This window comes from Caloenas nicobarica, chromosome 8, assembly GCF_036013445.1.
Source record: "Caloenas nicobarica isolate bCalNic1 chromosome 8, bCalNic1.hap1, whole genome shotgun sequence".
NCBI classification, from domain to species: Eukaryota; Metazoa; Chordata; class Aves; order Columbiformes; family Columbidae; genus Caloenas; species Caloenas nicobarica.
In genome coordinates this window covers 11,482,287-11,508,149 of record NC_088252.1, presented here as the reverse complement: position 1 = coordinate 11,508,149, position 25,863 = coordinate 11,482,287, and the positions used below count along the sequence as shown (strand labels likewise).

Genomic DNA, 25,863 nt, shown 5'->3' with positions numbered 1-25,863 from the left:
AACGTCCAATGATGTCAATGGGGAAGCTCATTTCTACTCTCCTTCCCAGTGAAAAACCAGTGAGTTTAGATAAGGAAACTGAACAAACCTGCAAAAACTGCTGTCTGATGCAATGACAATAACAGGTCACCATGTTGTGTCTGACACCAAGTATGCATTGTCATCACAAAACGACATCTTTACCTGGTAGCTGAAAGTTTTCAGCTTTCATCCTGGTGGGCCAGAGGCATCCAGACCTCCTGAACACATTACCCAGACTCTCCTCTCGACATTACAAATACTACATAGAAACAGAGACACTGGCTGAGGAATGCAACTTGAACAACCATTGCACATCTCCTGGGGATTCTGGGCTGTATCCATTCTCTCTGATTTAATTCTAGGATCCAATAACAATCTCAAACGGCCAGTGCCTCCGATTTTCTCATGAGCTGTACTCAATGCCCAGACCTTCAGAAATACCATTCTAGTGTGAGGCATGAGGCTGTTTTTAATCTTCCTTTGAGCTTCTGGATGGTGCAGTTGTACAAATATCAGATAACCTTAATATTTATTGCATTCCAAACAGGAATAATCAGGATGTGTGTGACTGTTTTTCTTATCAAGATGATGCATATTAGTAACTCCAGGACTCTACCATGTGTACCTATGTGACTATAAACAAAAGATGGGGTTTGCTTATCACTCCAGATGTCTTGTGTACAAGGCGTCTGATACCAACAATAATAAGAAACTTGGGACATTAAATGTACAGAAGTAAGTAGCAGTTTTATGCCATATTCTACTCCCCCTCACAATAAAACAGCTCAGTATCACTTTGAAACAGACCAGGGTTAACAGCCTGTTAACTCAAACTACTGATAAAAAGGTCTATTGTCTCAAAATTTACATCTCAACAGCTGCTTAAGGCGTACCTTGTCAACTGCTTTTCATAACTCATCTACTCTAATAAAGAGAAAACTGAAAACTTTTTTCCAGTTGTTTTCCTACAGACTAATGGAATTAAATGGTTTCTGAACCTTAGTCTGTCTCAGAATCCCCAATTAAGGAATGTTACCTCCATTTTATTTAGAGGTTTTCTGTTATTAAAATCAAGCAGCGCAAGACATAAAGGAAGAAAAACAGTTTGAGACTCCTAAAATGATCAATGGCCTCTGAGCCAGCAGCTTTCAGCTTAAGATGATGAAATAAAAAAAAACAAACCCTGAAGGAGCATTGCTTAGGAGGTACAGAGGATACACCACACTGCTGTCACAGAGGCTGAGTGAAAGGACTCTGCAGTGCTGCTGTCGCCAGCATCCCTCATGTGCCACCATGACCCCATCGCATACACAGCAGAGCCACAACCAGACATAGTCCCTTCTCGAAGTAGTTCATAGTCTGAACAGACAAAGCAGGCAAAGAGGGGAAAAGTAAAGGAAAACAGGTTTAATGACTTTAAGGTCATATTTGATAACAGTGGCAGAGACAGAAGAAAATCCTTCTCTCCAAAGCCCTTCCTTGGAAATATTTTGCCCACTGGAGTGCTGCCTGTGGCAGGGGAGATGAAACAAGCATCTCTCCAACCTTCTTCCTCCGGCCAACAGCATACTTCCCACACTTAAGCCTCTTGTCTGCCTTAAAAAGAGTTGAGGATTTATTTACATCAGCTCAAGCCCTCTTATTGGACACTTTTGAAACATAATATACAATGAGATTTTTTTTTATTAGTATTTATCTCCCTGCTACCATCTCCTACTCCTCACCCTTTTTCCCTTCCCCAATATCCTACTGCTCAAGAAATGAGATGAATCAGTCTTGATGAAGAGGAAAGCATCAAAGAAGCTCATCCAAAAATTCAGTTGAAGAAAAAAAGAATAAAGGAATAAAAACATTTTCTGAGAAGAATCTATGCAGAACTGGATGACAGTAGGAGTTTGGACTAACAATTCTTAAGCAGAATAGACCCAACTGAACTCCATCTTTGTGGGCTTCTGCTTGAAGATGTAAGCAGTTACATACTCACCAATGCTATTGTGTTAAAAGCAGCAATGGCAAAGCATGACAAATATTCTTTTTTACAGACAGGAAAGGTATTCTATTTGCTTTGGGAACTATTCAGTGTTATCTACTACTCTCTGACTTAAAAGTTGAGTACAATAAGAAAATAAAACCAAACATCATGATCACATACTAAGAATAACAAACACAAAACAACTCACAGGTACTCTATAGGCTGAAATTTGTTTTCACAAATTATTCGGTGAGCACTTATGAATAATGAATGCATTGTGGAAGTCACGATCAGCTTATGAAAGATTTATGAACTGAAATATGGGCTGAATTTGTCAGATAGATAACCTCATTTTCCACATATCACTCAACCGTCTTTTACATTAAATGGTACCAACTGGTTTCCAAATAGCCCTACCCGCAAAATACAATCTCTGTTTTCTGTGATATAAGAAGAGCTTTTTAAACCAAATTTCTAGAGACCTTCCGTAATATTATCTGTCAAAGCTTTGCCCAAAAAACAAGTAATTATCCAGAACCAATACGAATGCCATCCTATATTTTAACTACCAAAGGCTATAATGTGACCGTTTGTCACCTACCCTACCAATCCCAAGTCTGCAAAGACAATATGGGTGGAAATTACCTATCACTGAATACTTCATAGACAAGGAATAGTCCTGCCAATCAGAGTGCCTTTAAAAGGAGTCATTATTTGTAAGTGAGTTGTCTGGGAGAGAAAGAATAACTAAAACAACCACAGTTAGTGAATGAACATGACCAGAAATTTAAAACATTTAATTCTGCCTATTTTCCAGAGAATTTTGCTCTATACCCGGTTTAACCAAGGAATCTGAAAGTAATTTATCGGTATATACAAAAGACTTCCACATAGTAGGTGGCTCCACTACAAAGAAACTGTCCTACTGGATTGGACCCAAAGCCTAGCTATCCTGTTCTCTTTGATGGTACGCAAAGTTTGCAGAAAGCTGTAAAAAACCTGCAGTAAGAAGCAAGATTTCTGTCATGCTCATTAAAAAAAAAGGGCAAGCTGCTCTCCTTAGCCCAATTCCTCCTTGGTGCCAGAGGCACACCGAAGGTGACATCACTGCATCCCTGCAGATCGCTGGCACTGCCTGTCCCTGGCCCTTTCACGGCAGTCACGAGGCAGAACAAGACTCCTCTCAGTGCCCCTGTTCGCCAAGCATCCCCACGGAGCCAAGAAAAATGTGGCTGAGGGTGAATCAGGCAACAGCCTTTCAAAAAGCATTGTGATTTTATTCATAATCCCTCTAATGTACAGACAGCAGTGGGGTTAACACACCATCACTGTCAAATGCCATGCAGGGGCTATTGCCTTAATTTAATGCTCTCGATTTGCTGAGTGAACACGAGGATGCAGACAGCCCGTCAGCCATCGCACGCGATGCCAGCAGCCACTTCGGTGTTCCTTCACAGCCTGTCACACCTTCAGAGAACGGAGACGTGAAACAGCTGGCGTGTGCAGCAGCTGAAGAAGGAACAACTTCTCAGGTGGGATTTCATCTCCCTTGGGGTGGAACAACTCCACATGGTGGAAAGCTACTAATGATCACGCAGTGCTGAGATGAGAAAGGCAACGCGATTGTGCTGTATTTGTTGCTTGCTTATGCAATTGTAAGGAAAGATTGCTGCAGTATTGCTAAAAGACCTGGAGTGCTCATGACCTTTTGTTTTGCTTACTGCAATCTCTGACAGTTTCAGCAGCATGATGGTTCATAGCAAGCAGCAAGTACTGAACTATTTATTTGGAGTGCAAATGAATAATGAATATGAGCTGAATCAGGACCCCTACATCAGCATTCTTACTCTAATAGCACCAAAATTCAACAGGGTACTCATAAATAGACCATACAGAGATGAAAAAATAGCATTTTCCCAATGATTTATTGCAAATAAAGTTCAGGAATTAGTTAATCCCAATGTTACTCCAGTAAGTAAAGGAAGCTGCATTAGAGCTGGTGTTAGACCTCTCTGCTTCCGGACAAATTGCAGGTTTGGGAAAAGTGGGAGAAGGTATGATTACAGATTTTTGGAAACAGTTGGAATCAATTTCTGGCTTCTCACCTGTACAAATACAATAAAATCAAAGTGAAAGCAAATCTATCAGATTCTGCAGAGATGCTTCATGCTTTTTATTTACAACCACCATCCCAAATCAACAGGTACTCCAACATGGTTGAGACCTGGTTATTGTTATAGGATGTATTATTGCATGGTCAGGAAATGGTTCACTTGAGGCAATTAGGAGAAGAGAAATACAAGCCTTCATTATAATTACAAAATTGTGAGGGCTTTTGACCACCCTTTTTTTTCCAGTGTGGGTATAGTATGACCTGACCACAGATCGATCATAGAATCACATTAAAAAGCAACAAAAAGCATATCAAAAGCATCAGTCTGTGAGGAAGAGGATAAAGACTAAACAGTTCTAATTGTTTCCTTCATGAGGAGGCATGAAGGACTTAAATGAATAGCAGCAGAGCTGTTACAAAGAAGTGGAAACTCCATCTTACAAAAAATGGTCACAGATCATGCCTTGTTGAGAAGACCTCTCCTGTTGATTTGAGGCACTTCATAAAAATATTAACAACAACAAAAATAATAATAAAAAAGGGAAATGCCAGAGACTGAGAATTCTGCTCCAGAAACTTACTTGCTTTAAGCTGAAAACTGAATTTTTCATCATCTCTGCAATGAGATTCTACAACTCCAGTGGGAGAAAACTGGCTACTTTTAAGATTAAGCTCAAATACCTCCTGAAAGCTTCATCAGCTTATAAGAGATATTTGTTCAAAAGAATGCACAACTGGATCTCACGTTCCCCTCCTATGTTCAAATGAGTGGGCCCAGAGTGGGGTTCGAGTACATGCCGTAAAAGCCTTAGCCACCATAGGCTTGAAAATGCTCAGATTGTGATACGTTTCACTGTTTCCCATGCACGCACACAGAGAAAAATGAAAAGGACTAAGAAAAATGATTTGCATCACTTTCAGCAGAAAGTATTGCAAAGAGACAAATGAGGACGTAGCAGTGAAAGCAAAACAACTACAAAGCTTTAGGTGAGGCAATTGGAGAGTATGAATCATCTAAGGAACTTTGCCACTGCTTGTCAAACAAATTATTCATCAAATTACTTCTGCTGATATTTGACTGGTTCTAGCAAATATCCCAAGCCTTAAAAAAAACACAGTGGTAAATCAGCAAGATTAGATATCTTTATATCCTCTGGTCTCAATCACAATGAAGAAAGCAAAAATTCTTCTAAACTGACAATATCACTGAGGAGGCAAAGAACAAATTTTGACTAAACCACCTGAAATTTGTTTTAGGTCAAACCGAAAATGACTCATGTTTTGACTTCATGGAGAAGAAGAGAAGAGCAGGCAGTTTATTTCTTTCTCAAGATATCATTTCATACTTACCTTTCTGAACAAGTTCCACTCACCTCAGCCATCCTAAGGCTACTGCAGCCTTTTAAACCAAAAGCTCTGGCACGTCTGCACCATACTGAGACTTGCATCCCCTTGCAAATTCTAACACTACGTTACTTACAGCCAAGTGTTCAGGCAATCCTGCTCATCCAGGAACCTTCTGTTAAAATTTCAACACCTGAGTCATATAGGTGGAGGCATTTACATTGGGATACAGTGAAAAATTAAACCTGACTTGGCTGAATCTGAGCACTGTCTGCTCATGAATGCAGCTGTAGTTTGAAAAGCCAAGAAATGCTCAACTTCACAAATCAAAGGTGATTGTTGACACTGTAAAACCCTGCACTCACCAGAACTGCAACTCTCAACACACCATTAATCCATTACTTTGAAATCTACACCATCCAGAAAGACCAAATGAATCTGAAATGGAAAGAAAGCAGCACGGCATTTTTGCTCATCACTTAGCACTCCACCAGGTGAGCATAGGAGGAATTTACCTGCCCTCAGTTGAATTCCCTAATGTTCTCATCATCAGCCTTCCATCAGGCAGCAAAGCAAAACAGAGCAGAATTTCAACAAGCTGTAACCTTCCATGAGTACCAGTCTTTTACACAACAGGCAGATCTGAGTTTCTTTTACATAGTAGCTGAATTCTCCAATGTATTCAAAGGCTCATATGCTGAGAACCATCACAAAGTCAAGATGATTGTGCACAACCTGTGTATGAAAACTACTGTAAGCAGAGTTATGCTCCAACCACAACAAAACCAGCAACTCCTGTAGCAGGTACTTAGTTAAAGTAGAAGCTGGTAGCCTCCGATAGACAGCTGGACTTACTTGCAGCTCCTGTTCTAAACAGAGTTAATGAGCATCCAAAGAAAGCTCCTGAAGTCAGGTTCTTATTTGTATAAATCCCATTCCTGTGGGGCTGCAGGCCCACACCAGGTGACAGCAGCTTTCTTATGGAGCTACATGCAGGTGTTGGCTGCAACACTGAGAAGAACAGCTCTGTCTGTGCCCTGAGTTCATGCTCAGGTAGGAGCTGAGCTGCAGACCTGCCGTCCAAGGCACCTCCTCACACCTGCCGCTGCCTCCCAGGGTCTGCAGCCCCCTGGGCTTGCCCCGTCCCAGCTCCGGGAGCATGAGGCACCACGACGCTATTTATACACAAACTGGCTACTGTACAAGCAGTAAAGCCAAGTACTGAACAGCTGTTAGTTGCTCTGCCCAGTAAAACTTAATGTACTCAGAAGAATGACTGTCAGGTACAGTAAGCAGCAAGGCTTGAGCTCAGGAAAGCAGCTCTGCAGATCACGTGGAATTTGACCACCAGCCATAGAAATGCTCAAGGCAGGTTCATGCAACTTTGTGAAACCAAACAGGCACAACTGATTATCAAAAAAAGTCCAGCATATTAAAGACCATGAGGTATACTGACAGCTTTTTCCACCAAAAGCAAAAGCATCTTATTCTGTCTTAATGCAAAACATCATGGTATAAATGAACACGAGGAAGGATTAAAGTGTTTTTAAATCATACCAAAAAGTAATGGCAAAGTATTGTTTATTTTAACCAACTCAGAAGACTTAGTATATGCCATCTGAATATGGAATTGACCTTGCAGTAGGAGGTTTAGTGTGACTGTGTACAGCACCAGGGGACACACTAGAAGAAAACACTACTTGAATTATGTATTATCTCATGAACTAGACTACTGTAGTTAACATGTGTATCTGTAAACTAACTGCTAATGCACATGGAACAATTATTTACATTTCTTTAGTTAAAGAAAAATGTAAACAGCCATACATAATGTAAAAAAAATTAAGGTGTCTTTTGCAAATAAGTTACAACTAAAATGACTGGTCCTCATAATAAAATTTTAAAAGGCAGGATTATCACCAATATCTCAAAACAGAAAACATGCAAGGGAAAGACCCTTTTGCATCAGTTATTCCAACGAATTCAGCATCAAGAGTATTTAGCTCCTTTTTTAGATTTTACTTATCACCATATTGCAAGATGAGGGTGGAGAGTTAGTGATTACAGACAGCAAAATTGGAAATAGTGTAGGAAAAGCTGCGTGACAAAGGTACACATAGCATCACCTTATTCAGAGTGCCAGCAACATCTGAGTGTTTATCCCAATATTTTACAAAGCACTTCATAATATGAGGTCTACAATAAATATGCAGTTGTGATGACCTTGCCATGAAAGAAAAAGACCGAAAAAAGCTTTTCCTCCTCATTTGCATGAAGGGGGCCAAAAAGGTTGAAAACAACCAACCTCCCTTTCTGCTTTTTGTCACCGCGTTATAGTTGCTCTTAAAAATCATCCCAAAGTGACTCTGAAAAATGAAAGATAAGTTAGGAGATTAATACTGCTGTTCAAAGAGGGGCGAAAAGTTCAGATTCAATTCTTTTTCATCTTGACAATTGTGCATCTAGACATGGAAACATATAGAGGAATATTATTTAAATGACAGATTTTTTTTCCCTGACTACATGTTCAGTGTGGAGTTGAAAAACATCACACAAGGAAGGGGAAAAAAAAAAAAAGAAAAAGAAAAAGTTGCAGCAACCCCCTTCATGGAATGGCATCCCCTTACTCTTAGGGCTTTCTGCATTAGGCGCAGCACATGGGTGGTGGTGTTGCAGTCTATAAATCACCCAGTGACACAGCTTTGCTCTCTGCCATTCACTGGCAGAGGCTCAGCTCCTTTTCTCAAGGCAGCATGCAATTTGATGTATGTTACACATGGGCACCAACAGCAGATCACTGGGACCCCAAAGAGGAAAGAAGTGACCACCAGAAAGCCCTTGCTGTGCTCCTGTGGCCTAAGAGACAGCTTTCCAGAGCCACCAGCAGGTGATAGTTTTAATAGGACAACTAGGACTTAATCCTTTGGCTACCCAATGCTGACTTGCACTCTTGGATTGCTACCAATGGAAGTTAAAAGGACAACCTGTGAAACAGGCCAGTGTGCCTGCAGCTCTGTTGTTTCTGGTGCGGTCTTCGAAAGATGCATTTCATCAGAACTTAACCAACACTCCTTTTGCAGCCACAAGGATCAGAGAATGAGCTAGAGTGACACTGAGGGGCTGATATCATCTCCCTAAAACTCTGGCATGCTTCCCCAAAGAGGTGTCTAGGAGGTGAGAGGTTACCTGTATTTACAAAACAGGTCAAGTGTTTCTTGGTCAGTTTTTCTGGAGAGGCAACCTGCAGTTCAGCTATGCTGAAGCTTGGTGAAAACACCTACTTTTGTCTGTCCTGATGAACTTCAGTGCTTGGAAGGATTCACAGCTCTTGCTGGGGCAAAGTGCAGAAGCCAAAGACCACACTCCAGGACAGCTCTCTGCCCCAGCCTCTCCAGAGCAACATCCCACAAAATAGTAATGCACCTGTATGGACACACCACAGCACTACAATGTCAGAGCTACTGCCTGAATCCCAATTCAGGCCTGAGCTTACTGTTAGGCTAGTCAGAAGTGCTTATTCCTTCAGTATTGTGGTGAGTTCTTCAATTTTACACCTAGTGTTTCACATTAGCTAAAAAGGAATCTTTAATGGAAGATTTTACCATTCTAAAAACACAGGGAGAAACCTCTGCTTCTCTCTTTTTACTGCGTGTACTAATCTACTAGATGCGTACTCTTAAAACCAAGAAAATGAATAGCTTAGGATAGCATAAATCTTATATTGTCCACATAATAGCCACAGTGACACAGAGAAATGTAAACTTCATTGTGGCACAAACTTAGTTTGCACCCAAAATAAATCGCAGTACTTATCTCAAAGTGCAAGCACAACACAAAACATTTTAGAAAAAGAAACACAAAATGAGTCAAGGAATCATGCTGGTCAACCTTATATTGACATCAGCATACATCAATAATGGAATCATAATACAGGAACACTGAATGTTGCTACTGTTAAAGAATGTATCATTTTCAAGAAAGTGTAGCTACAAGTCTTTTACTAGAAAAATCATATGTTTCTGTGTATTTCATTTTTTTCACATTTTCTGTATTATCAGTTAAAATACATGCAATGTATGCAGATGTCAGGAATGATAAGGAAATGAAAATAACCAGTATTATACATTTGGAAAAAAACCAAACACAACACAGGTCAAACTTGAGGCTCTCAGGTCATTTTCAAATGCCCTTCTTTAAACTGCATTTGACAACAAAATGCGTTCAGCTTACTTTGTGCATAGCTTAGAATTCAGTAGAGTCCACAGCTCTCGCCCTTCCAAGTGTTTGGGAATGGTAAACAAATTGGCAGATAATTACATGCTGTCTCTTAGCAACCTTAACTGTCTTGCAATGAAGTTATTGGCCTTTTTTTCCTGATGTATTCTGGTAATGACATTATTTCCACAAATTTTAGACCCAGTCTGACAAACCCCTTTTGTACAGAACCTCCTGGATTAGCCCACCATTAAATGACAGCAAAGATCAGCTAGTGAAAGCTACCGTCTTGTTTATAATCTCTTGGGAAGACAGTTCACAATAAATATATACTGAGGACAAACAAATGAGTAAGTATGAAGAGGCTAGTCAAAACATTTTGTCATGAGCCTAAATAGCCTTTTCCACCACTATAACTGCAAGCAAACACAATATAGAAACCTGTGGTTTAAATACAAACCTTTAGATAGCAAAATTCATTATTATCTAACTGAAGAAACAAGATTTGAAATTCTGGAATAGAAGAGAGGTTTTGGCCTGTTTTTCAGAAAAGATTTGGTTTTGGTAATCTCTTTTGAAAATGCGATCCCACTTGCGGGCATGAAGAAAATCTAAAAAGCCGGTTCTTTGCACACAGATGGAGAAATATTGCTGTCACTGCTCTACTCCTGCAGGCCTGGAACTCTGCAGCAGCAGCAGCAGGCTAGGAGAAGTTGTCAAAATCTTCACTACATTTCAGTGGAATGGGCAGAGCCTTTGTTCAGTGCCTTCCTAGGAAAGAAATGATCTCTAAATTCTCTTTCCCTCTTAACAATATCAGAACAGATATTAATAATGGAGTAGTTGAAAACGCTGAAAAGTCAGTAGTCATAAAATACAATTAAAACAGTGACCTAAAATACCTCATTCCTGCCAAAAGACTTTTTATTACACACCATCTTAAAATGTCTCCTTACTCAAATGCTGATTTTGCATTAGAGTTCTTGTACAATCTCTGTCAGAGATGCACATATACACACTTCAGAATAAAGCACCTTTCCTATATCCCTAATAACCAACACAATATTGCTTCTCTTTTTAATGGTAAATTCACATACAAGTACCTCTCTAAATTAATTCCCAAAGCAGGTTATTGTTCCCCTATCATGGATCATCTCCAAAATGGTAACCAAACAAGAAACTCATCTGAAACAGAATACGAGGAACCAGCAGTCTCTCACTGACTACCATTAATTATAAGTATTTGCACCTTGACTGATTACTTGGGAAATGAAGATGAAAATCTGATGGACTGGAACCAAACATTGAATATAGATTTTCCTTAAGTTTGAAAGCAACACCATAAATCACAAAAATTATTCATTTCATCACATGTACTTGAGAGTTGGTCTTGCTATAACCCTTGGTAAATTGCATCTCCGTAGCAGCCATAGGGGACTAAATAACTTTGTGTTTTGGGGGGTAATTACTAATTAAGACTAATACATTATTTTCACAATGCTTTGTTGCTGCATTGTTCTTTTTTTCAGTCAGGCACTTAGTAATGGATTTTGGGTCACATGAAGTGCTTGCCACAAAAACCTCTGGTTCCAACTAGATGAGAAAGAAAAAAAAAAACACCACTTCAGTCAGGCATCTGATAGAGGAAAGGCAAACAGAATGGGAAAGGGATTCCTTTCCAGTGTATGCTGTTTTGGTAAAGAATCAGTTTTCCAGCAGCTCCTCTCTCAGTAGACAAGTGTGCATCTCCTTAAGAACGGTGCCAGTGGGCAGCAGGGACGGCACCAGGAGCAGCACATGCTGCGCCTGCCCTTTAGCAATGGAATCGGACATGACTGCACTGCTGCTGTTCCCCTGTCCTCTAGGGATGCTGAGGTGCAGACAGACATACTGAGGGTGTGGACAGACATACTTGTTCAACCCCAGCCCCAGCTCCTAACTTCTCTTTGCTCACCACCGCTCATTCCCTGGAAGTGGCAGACCCTCAGGTTTGCCAATCAAGTGCCATGCATAACTTCCCTTAAACAAGCAAAAGTTAGTAAAACCTTGTGTCAAGTCACAATTTTACTGGGTGAGGAGTTTGAGTTCACTGTCAACTTCATCAACAGGTCTGAGAGGAAGTGTATTAAGGAGCAAAGGTGTTTCTAGGCAAACGTTTTGGGAATACTTTGTCAATATTGGAAAGGACTAGTGGGTTTTGTTTGTTTCTTTTTTCCTTCTGTCCTCATTTACTCTCTTGAAATCTAGTAAAAGGCCACAGGAGGTGAGTGCAGAAAATGTGTCTAAAAAAGCAGTATATTGTTCACTCAACTACAAAGAGCCCCTTAACTTCTAATTAAAAATGAAATAAAACAAACAAACAACAACAAAACAAAGACACCCCAACCAAACAAAACCAACTAACCAAAAACTGCATCTTCACACATAGATTTTTTTTTTCCCCCAAAATGAAAAAAACCCTAGAATATCTATAAGAGTCTTGACAACCTTCATCCATTTAAAAAAAAACCACCAAACCACAACACCAAAAAAAACCCAACACCACCACCACCACAACCACCACCAACCAAAAAAACCTCTACACAATCCAAGAGGGGAGGAACGAACTCTGGCAACATGATGCTGATGAAAACACTATGATGCTCAAATACAGTTTCCCTTTAAAAGGTGCCAGGCCCGAGCATCCACAAGGCACAGCGGTGTGTGCTGGGGCTGTGTGCGCTGGGGCTGTGCCTGCCTGTTTAATAAGCCATGAAGCTCTTTGGCTGAACTAGTGTGTGTGCCACGTGATACAGGGGTTGCCATGGCAAGTCCATATGCGGTTCTTCATCTGCTTCATCACAGATGTAGCTGAATTCAGATTAACAATGCAGGAATACAATTTCCTAGGGAAAAAAAAAAAACAAACCTGTGCTTTGCTTAGTCTAGCAGTTTGGATGTAAAGCTGAAACAATTTAAATGATCTGTTAAATGGTATTTGTAGTATGCTGATAAAAACTCTTAATCTCAAAACAATAGCTGCATAACACAAATGCTATCAGTTGAGTCTTTGAAAGCAGCTCTATATTTGCCATATATTGCAGTACATGAATTTCAGCATATACTTCCATTTAAATACACAGAAAATTATATTTCCATTTCAGCCTTCGAAACACAGATATAGCTGGTAGAGAGAGGGATGGAGGACAACTGTTCCAGTGAAATAACAAAAAACACAAACCAACTTTAAAATTCAGTCATTGCTTTTTTTATGTGGTAACCCACAGACTGACAGTCAACACCAGAGATTCTTGTGAAAGATGTTCCTGACACTGAAGTAGAAACATCTGATCAGTTTTAACATCTGGTACCAAAATTCAGTAGCTTGTTAATACAACAGGCTGATGAAGACTGTGTGGACTGCTGTTCCTAACTCAGTAACAGGATATGGCTGGAGCTACTTGCAACACAAAGCCAGGTTTAAAGAGGTGATTCTGTTCCTGGAGGGGCAGCCGTAGGACTGTTTTACCTGACTGAGGTCAGTTCTAGCCAGGCACACTGTTCCTGCACTTTTAGGAACCTCACTATGGTGCCAGGATCTACCATGAAATGCCCAAAGACCCTTCACATACCTTCAGCATTTAGTACGTGTTCAGGTGATTTTCACGTATGCTGCTACTCCAAGACAAAAGATATCCAAGTCCTGAAATAATTTCTGATACTAAGGAACAAACAACCTTGAAGCAAAAAATTACAAGGAGCCTAACCATAGACAGTGAGTGCCCAAGTCTCTGAGCAATTACATAAAAGCAAGGAGACCTCAATGCAATGGGAATTTTTAATAAAAGTTAGCCCTTTGTCTCCATACTTTTCATAGGAGTGCTTGAAAAGAGATAAACCGCATTGAAAGGACAATTGATTCTTTCAGTGTTTCTTTCCAGCAAGAAAACCCAGTGATAATTAAGTTCAAGTTAAAAGCCAAACGGATTCCCTCCACCCCTATGCTGATTACCAACCTCTTCCATCACTTGCATGGGGTTGGTCTCAAAACCCACAGCACCATTCCTGCTGCAATTACTGCCAGCTCAGGGCACATGAAAGTGCAGAGCTCTCCCAGCACGTAAATAACAAGGTGTTGCTTTTGTTCTTTCCCTTTCGTAGCATAGACTGTGTTGGGGCTTCATGGGTTTATTTCAGATCCTTCTCTTTTTTAACCTTATGCTTGTTACTCCACTTAGATTCTTCACGTCCCCATCCATATCTCACTTCCACAGTGTATCACAGGTTTTCCTTCAATAGCAAGAAGAGGGAAAATTTCCATTGCAAATCACTTGCTGATTTGAAGGAATCAAACACTAAAACACAAAGCAATGCTCCAGGATTTCCTCTCCATTAGTGGGCTGCATTTAGCATTGATTGTTATTATTTTTAATTGAATGTCCATAAAATTGAAGACCTGCATCACTACTGATCCAATCAAGATGTTTCTCCCATAGCAAAACTGCATAACAGATTACATGGATTTTTACTGAAACTACCTTGCATCTCTCTGCTTATGGAAGAATAATATAAAAATCTAACCACTAAAACATTTGATGCAGTTTCAAATAACTGATTCTATGCTACTGGGTTTTGTTTATTACAAAATTGCTGACATCTCTCAGGTTCTTCTCATTACCAAAAATTAGAAAAATGAGATCACTAGTCAGAGCTCCTACTAATGTGATTTTGGTGTGAGCAGACTAATTTTTTAATTAGCCTCTCTCTTTTTACCTATTCAGACTTGCACATTGTGGAGGGCTGCAGGATTGTCTCATGTCAGAGTTACAAAGCTGAACATAAGATAAATAACTTCTCACATTCCCCAATACCTCTCTCTCAGCCCTGAGCTTTCTGCAGGCAGCAGGAATTTGCTTCTCCATAACTGCATGCAAAGAAGCAAAACAAACTTTATGTTTAATTATAGAAGATTATTCTCTAGATGGGCTACATTTTTAAACAATCTCTTTCGCAACACTAAAGGACTCAGCGGCTTCCTTTTGTCTTTAAAGATTCAATTAAAAGTATGTTCCAGAAATTAAATTACAGCATGAAATTAGCTAAGGGTATGAAATACTGCATCTGCCCTAGCATTCAGGGAAAGGCTGTACAAAGCAATTCAGTTAATGGCTCCTAACATGTGATCTCAACTTAATAACTGAAGTGCTCTCGGCTAGCAGAGGATCTACTGGTGAGATATGCCCTATATAATCCACCAAAAGGAGAAATGGATTAAACTCAGGTAAATCTTATTAATTTATGGTAAGCCCTGCAATTACTCTCATTTTTGATATTTCAAAAATGTTACAATTTTGTCAAGTAACACACTTGTTGGCAGGAATATTTCTGTGGGTTTTAGCTGGCTGTGGTCCTCTCAATCTTGACACGTTCCAGAAGCATCTGCCGGAGTCTATTGGAAGCGTTCATTTCTCTCTAGCTTTCAGAGAGTACTGCTGCATGTAATTCATCACAGCCACTGGGGATACACTTCAGTTTATTCTTTGCTGTACTCATATAGGGAGGGAAATGAGCAGTCCCCTAACTCTTCAGCTGCCCCTTTAGTCACCTGTTGGGTGCAATTTCAGCTCATGCTGTGAGCTTTGTGCTGCGTTTGTGCACTGGGTTAGTGTTTCAGAGGAATCTAATTTCCATTTGGGGTCCTTGGGTACTGTGCAATAAATAAATTTAAAAAAAAATTGACTTATGACTGCCTCTGTGGGACCAAACCAGCTCACTGTGCTCATTGGCAGGCTCCTGGCAGCTCACGTGGGGAACTGCAGCGTTCGCCCGCAGCAGCGACCAGCACCGCCAGCCTGCGGCCGAGCAGGGCTGCCCCAGAGCTGAGGGGTGTCCCCCCAGCTCTGCCACGGCCTCTCTGCACAGGAGATGGGGCTGGCTCTATACTGTTGATAAAGGCTCTGTGCTGAGGACACATGCCACACTGTGTGTGTTTTTTGGTTGATATTTTTTAATATATTTTTAAACTGACTTCACTTAGGATTACAAGTCAAATTAGAGTGGAAAGCCAGAAGGAAGAATAAAAGGAAACTAACTATAAAACCTTCAGCTAGTAATGTCTCTGTAACCCATTTCTTCTCTAATCTGTCCTTACTCCCATTTTAATCTAATCACATAAAAATCTAATCAGTGCATATGCACATTCCTGTTTTCACACAATTTTTAAGCCACAGATCTAGCATAACCCGGCAAGAAGATGCCTGTCACCAGATGCTTCTGTCACAGAGGTGGCCTGTACTGACATTCTCTGCTCTCAGGGGCATACCCAGCAACTGACTCTCTCCTTTAGGCTAAGAAAACAAACATCCCAATCAAGTTGTCAACCACCATGCTACCTATGTGCTTTCCCATGGAAGGAAATAAATAAATAAACAAAAGCATACATAGCCTGTCAGAAGGGTGCTGAGGAAGAGAACATGCACAGGCAACAAACGCCAGCTGGGTGGGGCATGAAGTAATCCTTATTATTAATGGCAGCAAAATACAGCTGTGATTGATGGAGCTGGAAAGAGCAATGCGCTGGGCTGTTTTTCTTCAACTTTATGAACAGGTATTGTTAAACAATGATTTTTCTTAAAGCCACAGAAAGATTCACTCATATTACTCTATTACACAGATCTTCAGTTTTGCTGGGTTCTCAGGCTGGTGCTGTGTGTTCCCAGTGTTTATTACTGACAGTTTTGGCAGAAATTCCTAAGTGCATGTGGCTGAACCTGCATGTGTGCACATCTAAGAGCATGGCTAGCTGCAATTTTGCTACTTATTGGTCATGACACTACTTTCTGCGTGTCTTCTGTACAGGTATCTGTCCTTCAGGTTGTAACAGGAGTTCTTAATTCAGGTCACAGGCAATTACAACATTTGTCAGGTGTCAGTGAACTTCAGCATGGAGTACTTTTTGGTTACTGGAAGCCTTGAACCAGAACAAATTGATGCTTCAATTTTGTCAGCAGTCCTGAGCTAGACTTTAATAATGTTACATGGCATATTAATTGTGCTGTTTTACTATACATATTTCTCCATTAATGAAGTCCAGCCTAGATTAGTTATAAAGACCCTATCTGGGTGTGCTTCAAAACAGTCTTCCTTTTTTTTTTTTTAAACCAGTCTTCACAGTAACAGTTTTTTTATTTATTTCTGCTCTAGACTATGCAATTTCATAATATACCTGAAGACATTTTCCAAGCAAATGCAAGCTTTTCACTAGAAACAGCAGCACCACCAGAACCATAGAGGGCTGTGCACAACATCTACTTCCTCAGCATCTCTGTCTTATTAAGGGGTGCTTTTTGGTTAGAGGTACTGCTGGTTAATTTTAGCTAGCAGATTAAAATTACAATCCCACATCCTATACTTAAAGAGTAAGAAAGATAACAAGAAGAAAACTAGAAATAAAAGTGGAATTGGAACAAATGACTGAAAACTGGAGATCCATATGCCGCCAGCGCCTTCCAGCAATGGTGTGCCAAGGAGCATCTCCCAGGGGTACAGCAGATCACCCCCAGAATGACTCAGTCTGGCGAGGAGGCACCAGCCTGCACACTGCACATGAACACCTGCCCAAATGGAACTGGAGCAAGGCCAGTTCCCTCCTTTACGCAGGTGACCAGACTGCCTGCAAATACCAATAGCATGGAGACACTTGGACTGGATTTTTACATGAAGAAAAGGGGTCTGTAAATCCTTTAAAAGTCCTCTGGGCTCTCTATGACCCCACACTTCTAATTATGCTTTTCAACATAGCAAATGAATGCCGAGCAAAAACGTACCCAGCTACATAGTGGGCCAGTACATGTCTGAACAATTTGTTGAATGATGAAGGGGAAGAGATCATGTAACTTCCCCAAAAAAGAGTAAAAGTTGTAGGCAGGAGTCCTAAAAATCATAGAAAATTTATTGAAAATATCATCAATATTTAGATATCAAATTGATAATGATTTCTGCTTTATTTCCTTGGTACTTGGGATTACCAAGCAGGCTACTAGCTTCTATGATAAATTTTCATTGACATTTGTTACATGACTGTCCTAAAATAAAACTTCTCAGAATAACAGCAACAGCAATATAATATAGTTTGCATTGTGTCTGTTGTTTATTTTGTGTGGCGATAATACAGGCGACCATATGGATATGAGCATTTGGAAGGGAGGATTTGTTGGCTAGATCATCACATCTGTTTACTTATAAATGCAACAGAAATACATTTGGAGGTCACTGACTGCACAACCATTTTACTTACTCTTGATGAAAAAAAAAGCTATCAAACTATCACTGCTACTCTTACTACATCAATGCAACTTCAAAAAAGACCCTACATTATTTTCATGAGAAAAAGGTTTCAATATCGTACTAAAATTAGTCTCTATCACACTTCATCAGCCACTTCCACATAAAGGTAGTATCACAGCAATAATTTAATCTAGCATGAAATGAGTATGCACCACGTCCAGGAAGAAGATAAAGAAAAGAACTGGTGCCACAGTTAAGCTTCCTCATAACACATATCCTTTGATTAAAGGAGCCACATACTCCTGACCTCATATCAAAAAATTACATTTACCAAGTGAACTCAGATTTGAATTAAAGACAAAACAACCACAAAACGCAAAAAGCCCCACAAAACCCCCATACCGGCAAACCAAAGCAATAACAATAGGTTCAGAAGCTTATAATTTATAACATCTAAATAATGTGCTTGCAGGTATTTCAACTGAGCCCCTCACCATGATCTGAAATATTTATTGCACTTGTTTCACCTTTTTCTTGAGGTCTGGCTGTAAGCATATTGTAATCTAGCAAGTGTAAGTATTCCTACAAATTTAGAAATGTGTAGTTCACTATGCAAAATTTCAACTACAGACAAACATTCAGAAAAAGAAGAACCAGTACTGTAAGCATTCTTTAACCTAAAGTAGTTTTCTGATTTGAAGACATTATTATACACAGGAAGTTCATAATGAAATTATTTTCCTTAGATTATTTTTGATTCTGGTAGAAATCTTTTACTAGAAACACCTCAGCATGTCCATATACTTTAAGATTACACACTTTTTCCTCAGCTGAACGGAGCTTTTGGCAGTGAATAATCCCATGCATAGAAATATTTTTATATTTGCTTGCTGTCACCCACACTCGATAACATTTAACTTTCAGCTGAAGAACACATAACTTATGCCTTGTTCATGAAGGAACCTAAGGACAGGAACTACAGAAAACCACAGAAAGATAAGACCTGAATTCAATTACTTTCACAACCTTAAAAAAAAAAAATAGAGCAAGAGAAAAATATAATCTTACTTTTGCCGATGGGTTAGTCTTCAATATTTGATTTACCAAAGGAAGGAGAGGTTAGGATGACAGTTGTTCATCACAATTCCTTCTTTATTACAAGAGCTTAACTCTGCCACTGGCTGGCTGGCCCATTTCTGCTGGCTTTAGCACAGAACTGTGCTCCTGAAAGCTCCTCCTCTCGACAGCATCTGTCTGGGTACTTCCCTCCACAAGCAGAAACAAGGCTTTCCACAGAGGGATTTAGGTGCTGGGAGTGAGCTACAACTAAGGGAAACCATTAAAAGTAGAAATAAATATTTTGATGGCTAAATCCAGGATTTGGCAGGTAGAAATTCAAGCCCACTAACACCATCAGCTTTACACCAGAGTAGTCATAGTGTCACAAATCAACAGCTTCCCCAACAGAAACATAGCTTGAATGATGCCTAAAAACTAGAAGCCAAAACTTTGAAAACATATATATCCAACTCCAGCCACTCCCTATGATTAATGCAGCATGTCTCAGCATTGAGAGGAGGAGGGTTCACTATTTGTTTCTTACCAAGATTTTATATTTATACAATTAAAAAAAGTACTCATGAAGCATCCCCACAAGACTATGTGTAATAGATATAAAGTATCTAAATATATGGATTTCAATTATGGATGAATCAGAAAACAACTGCTCATTCTAACAGATACCCTATGTAAGTTCAAAATACTCACCTTTTTCCTGGCACCCCTAACAGCTGAGGCAAATCCACCTTCTGTTCCCAGAAACACTGCTTACAGAAGACATTTTATCATGGCAAATGTACATCTCAGTACTGCAACTTTATTGCCAGTGAAAATGATACTGCTTCATATCTTCATTTGCAATTTTTAAGCTCTGTGGGCAATATGCCAGTGTGTTCTCTTGGTCTGGACACAGCCACCTGAGCATACAGTGATCAAGTAGGGAGACCACACAAATAAAAGATGGAAGAAAAAAGGTCTAAAAATTAGGTACAAAATATATATATGAACATATTTATTGTGGCTTACTCTCAGGTACGGATCAGCACATTAACCTTATTTTCTCTGCATGATCACTAAATACCATACTAAAATTAGGTCAGAAATTCAGATCAGCTGACTCAGGCCAGCAAGAACAAAGACTAGTTGCCTTTTTTTTCCAATCCAATACGATGTGTTGTATCCCCTGCAATGTACAATAGATCTATACATTTTTTGCCCACAATTAACCTATAAGAACCACACACGATGAGACAGCAATCACATTGAAGGTACATCAATGCCAGTGAAAAAAAGGCAACACAATGTATCCTTAGGAAGGCAAAATGTACAATCAAACAGCTTTTTATTTTTAGGTCATTTTTCAGATCTTGTTTCCAAACTGCTCAGACTAATGCATTTCAATAAACTTTTAAGTCATTCAGCATAGTTATTAGATGATTTAGGTAAACAACAGCTGCTTCCAAATAGTATTGTGTGAATACCACCATTTTATTAGATAATAAACGACTCATTACTATGTTGTTAATATACATGATCAGCCTTTTTCTAAAAGAGACCATCTGAACATGAAAACTGAATAATTTCTCAAAAATTCAATAACCAGACTATTAGGTAATTTTCGGGAGGTGCCAAAGACTTAGAGGTGCTTTATTATGATTCCCAGAAACACAAGGAGTGTTTGCTTGAACTCCCTCTCCTGCTTAAAGTCTACCTGCAGTTAATGGCAGGAGATTGCTCCCTTGTTGCTAAGGAGATTGTTTTCAGCTGTTGGTAGTCTCCAGACTGGCAGCACTATTATCACTGCACATGTGCACCACTTGCTATCTAGGCCAGACTATCAGGAATTAAGGATAATATCAACACCCACCAAAATAAGGTAAAGACATAAGGAAAGCAGTACAGAACAAAGAAGAACTCAATAATCCTACTTTACCTTTCCTGACTGCTGTGTTTCAACACACAACATCATCATGGATGAATCTCTGGAAGTTACCACAGGGAGCAGACTCTATTGCAATAAGCCTAAGTGACTTCAGACATCATGCTTCCTTTACTCAAATCAGATGTTCTCCCTCAGTCTGCCATTGCTTCTGGTTTTCCTAGTCAAGGGTTGATCACATATCTCATTTTCCCTCTCCACATTTACTCATGAAAAAGGAAGAGACTCACAGCATTTTCCAGGATGTCCTAAGGTGTTTTTCCTGCTTTGTTTCCTCAGATGGATATCGTTGACCACCTCAATGTTACTGAGATAAGCCAAGTGGGGAGGGGATAGAGGGGACTGCTGCAAACATGGCTTCCCACAGAAGAGCAATGTATTCAAGAATTGTTGATCCACATACATATACATCCTGTCCTTTGATAAAGCCACTACATTACTGGTAATCTTCCTGTGTCTTCTGACTCTGCACCTGGAGAGAAGAGCTCTGTTTTCAGTGATACCAGTTTAGCACGAGCAAGAATTTCATGGTTTGGCTCAGCCCTAAACCCTCTGCATTTATCCAGAGCTCTTCATCAAATCACTTTGCCCAGATCAATAAATAAAACCACCTAAACCAGCCACAGGGTAGGAAATACTGTTACCGCCATTCAAGTTAGGTAGAGAAGGTTGGCTAGAAGACTGTAAAGAACCAGGTAGGTCCACAACTTACTTTCTCATGCCTCAAGGAACTTATTAATAACAAAACCTGTTCTGACACTTAGTGACCTTTTTGGTCACTTTACAGGAGAGCCAGAGCACAGTCTAATTAGCTGTCAACTCTGAAGCCCATGTTCTAAATACATCTGTATACATTGACAGTTTAACATAGGTTATCATCAAATGAAGTTGCCACAAGGACAAGGGAATTAATTTTTCCAACCAATTCTAAATTAACGAAATAATGAAGTTTCAATAAATTCAAAATATTTGCAAATTTGTAGAGTTCTTCCCCTCAGTTGGGAAGAGCCAGTAATGTAAGTACTCTTCATCTCTCTAAACAGCAATTTATTGACTAACACTGTTGTGTGCGCTCACTTTGCAGATGAGAGAGATTCAAATCCTTCCTCTGCCTAACGTAACTAAAAATTAACTTCCCTCTCTATCATATTATGAAATATTTTGAGGTGAGTCTCCCTCCCCTTTCCTCTTGGAAATTTTGCAGTTTATGTAGCTATTCAGTAATCAAAAGAGAGAAATGAACACTAAACAAAGAAGGTAAGAATGAAACCAAATGTGTATCTAGCATAAATCAAAACAAACAAAAAAACACCCTCCTGCATAAATTTGCTGCAAGGAAAAACATTTTCTCTCATAAAGGTGTGCATAGTATAGCTCCTGCTATAAGCAGCCTATGCCTTTGACTCCAATAGTTTGAATCCCCCTAAAGATCACCTAAAAGTTGAGTTGACAAGATAATAGTCCAGAAGGTACCAAAATACACTTTGCATGGGCTCTCATTATCTACCTTAACTTCACATTCTTATCCCCCCCAACGAAATGACTGACAGTCCAGAAATAAACAGTGACAGTCCTGGAATGTAAAGCAGCAATAATTTTGCCTTACGTTGCTGCTTCTTTCTCCGCTGTCAAACTGTGTGCACTGCTTTTTTCCTTTTAACATTCCATCAAAATTACCAGACTACTGAGGCGTTGCTGGAACATTCACAGCACAGCATGTCTGTTATACCTGGATGTACAGTACCCAAGACGTACCATAACATTTAATCACTTAAACTGAAATGCAGAAGATTCATGCTGGGGGAAAAAAATTCAAAGGACCTCCTATCAGTTTGTGCTCAAGCCCTCCATTTGCATATAAAAGTTTAGCATTTAGATGGATGATTTACCTGTATTACACAATTTGTCCCTCTCTTCAAGAAAATGCAAATTTTTTATAGGCAAATGTGTATATAATAGATACTTGTCTCTCCCATTCAACCTTCTTTTCCTCTCAAAGCGGCTGCAGAAATGTCATTGCTATCCATTGGCACAAGAGGCCAGGTCATGTGAGTGCTCCTCTCATTAACTGTCAATTAAAATCAATGGAATTGTTCAAGAAGAGCCATTATGGGGTTCTGCCCATCAGGGGTTTGTTCCATTTTCCTTTAAATGATTACAATATTTTTACTGACTTCAGAGCATGCAGAATGGTGAGAAAGTAACAAATATCAGACTTCTTTTCGTAAAACCTCAGGCAGCAATCAGAGAGCCTTGAAAATTTATCAGATTTAAAACATCAACTCAAGGAGAGTCTATTTTGACCTGTAAGGCTGTTCCCATCTTGTAAGAGCCCATGCACAAACATATCTTCACAAAGAGCACACATTGTCCATTTTAAAGCACTGAGTGGATGAGGACTTATTTACCACTAGATCAATATCTCCTATTCCAAACACCTAAACTTTTTGTTATGAATCACACCTGCTGTAGATGCCACATGAGCTCAAAATTTGGATGGGAATACTCTCTTCCATTGTGGGAGGCAGAACCATTCAGTATCGTGCCTACACAATGTAAGACACATGCAATTAGCAGCTTGACATAGGCCAATGGTCTGTATTGCTTTTACCAGCAAGCTGCTTAGAAATCAACTGGTCTAACACATTTACCATATTGGAACTGAGCCCCTCACCACTCATTCACTTTGCCAGACCACTCATATTTTATAAAAATATTTACCGTTTTATTGCTTCTTCTTGTTTTCGGCGTTTTTCACTCTTTTCTTTCAAGTAAGCCAGGTTTGTTTCATTCCTCATGCGATCATTCTCTCGAGCAATGTCTGATGCATTCTGTATAACCAAGCCATCATAGGCCTTCATCCCCATATCTTCAATATACTGGAGAAAAGCGCCCAAAGTGACCTCCTCCTGATTAGAATTCATCATCTTGCAGGAGATAATGAACAAAGGAAAGCAACGTTTCCTGTGGGTTGAAAAACACATAATACCTTATTCAGTAGGAAAATAGCTTATGGTTTATGACAGCAAGATTTCGTCAGTTGTAACTAACATCTCAGTAAAAGACTTTTTTTAGACTTTCTTCTGTCTAAAGGATAATAAGCAAAGCAATACAGAACACAGAACATTACTCAAGAGGAGATAAAAACCAAAAGTCTCTTCTTCCAAGTGATGCAGATCCATCCAGTTATATATTGTTCAAATCCCAAAAACATTTTCTGCCACCCCTTCCCTTTTCCTAACACCCTTCAGTTGCAATGACACTGACCTCCCTGAATCTCCATTTGAATTGGACTGACAAGGCTTCCATCCCAGGACAACAGGTCCTTTTCACAGTTTAGATAAAGTTTCACCAGAGCAGATCACCAGACAAAGTTACTATTCTGCAGGATATTCCAAAGTTCAGGTAAAAAAAAAAGTTCCATTTTTTGCAACAAAAAAGTTCAAAGTTTTCTTCAGGCTCAAAATCTGGAAAGAAATATTGTGAAATAGTTTCCTATATTTCTTAGTAACGTAGACATGAGCCCATAAGCCCTGGTCATCTGTTGCCTAACAGCTTGTTAGCTTGAAGCTCCAAGAATGAACAAGAAATCCCAGCTGAACTGGGACCTTCAGAACTCTTAAGCCCTTGAGTTCCCCAGGTTTCCGTATTTCTTCCACAGGTATGACAGACACTTGGGTTTGCAGCACCTCCAGCTAAAGCAGCAAGGGAGCACAGACACACTTGGATGTCCAGATCACTCCTGGCTCCATGGCAGATGGCCTAAAAGTTCTCAGAAAGGCTCTGGTGTCTAGACACATCACTAAATACTACAGGTGACCAAAGGCAAGATATAATTTCAAGAAACATACTGGCTAAGTTCTGTACAACTGGATTAACTACTTATTAAAAAAGTAAAATAGAACTTTGATAAAACAGAATTGTGCCATCATATTATTTTAAATACTGATTACTGTAAGGTCCTGAGACATTACTATCTTGAGCATTATTATCCTCACCCAGCCCTGTGAGGGGGGTCCTCATCTTACAAACAAGGACTCGATGCAGAATGACTGAGACACTGGCAGAGCTGGCAGCTGAACTCAGCTCTCTAAGGCATGTTGGCTGCTTCTTTGCTAGAACATCCCTCCCTTCCCTGAAGAAGGGTGGTGTGACTTCTCGGAATTAGCCTGAGAACGATGCCAGCGCTGCAACTAGAAGTGATCTTATTGAATAGATGATAAGTATCCTGTCTGCAAACAGATTTTAGAGGCAGAGCCCCTGGTAATCAGCAAGAAAATCTTTCCTCCATTTCTTAATATACTGCCATATTCTTTATGTTTATTATACTGCTGGACAAGCAAAATTCTGATCAGGGTACGTACTGATTAAAAAAAAAAAATCTCACAGATTCTAGCAATCCACTCTGGGCCTTCAGGCACGGCCCTGAACATGTGAGCAAAATGCCTCTACATCCACGCAGTAAGCAATCTGCAAGGGATGAAAAGAGAGAAATATTTTTCCACCCTTGAATTTTTTTTTTGGTTTTGATCACTTGAAGTGGCAATTGCAACAAGCAGCTGGTTTCAGGCAGTTAATATTTTTAAAGCACACCAATATTTTTTCCCCTTGTTTTCTGTGTCTCTATATCAAAACTATTTCTGTACAATGGTAACCTGGCTATTAAAATCATGAAGATTCAGAGGATGCAAAGGGTCAGCTCCTATCACCTCTTCCACCTCCCAAGACAACCTTTTCTATCAGCTAAGCCTGAACATGAACATAAGGCTGATGTTCAGGGTCACTAAATTGATCTTAAAGTATTTTCAGGCAGGAGTATAGGTATCTCCTACTAATCCCTGCAAGGTAAAACCAGGGCAGGAGGTCTTAGTGCAGCCCAACATACACACATACAATTTCACACAGCTTTCACATTGGAAGTGGCTGGAACTCCAC

General features: G+C 39.7%; 1 protein-coding gene across 1 annotated transcript in view; it reads right to left on the bottom strand.

Annotated features, from left to right (window-relative positions):
* Nucleotides 1-23,888, bottom strand: part of NYAP2 (neuronal tyrosine-phosphorylated phosphoinositide-3-kinase adaptor 2) — a 129,871-nt gene extending 105,983 nt beyond the window's left edge. The window contains exon 1 of the mRNA XM_065640039.1: nucleotides 23,650-23,888. Coding sequence (XP_065496111.1) covers nucleotides 23,650-23,855 — 206 coding nt within the window. The 5' untranslated portion in view covers nucleotides 23,856-23,888. The remainder of the gene's footprint in view (nucleotides 1-23,649) is intronic.
* Between the last annotated feature and the right edge of the window lie 1,975 nt (nucleotides 23,889-25,863).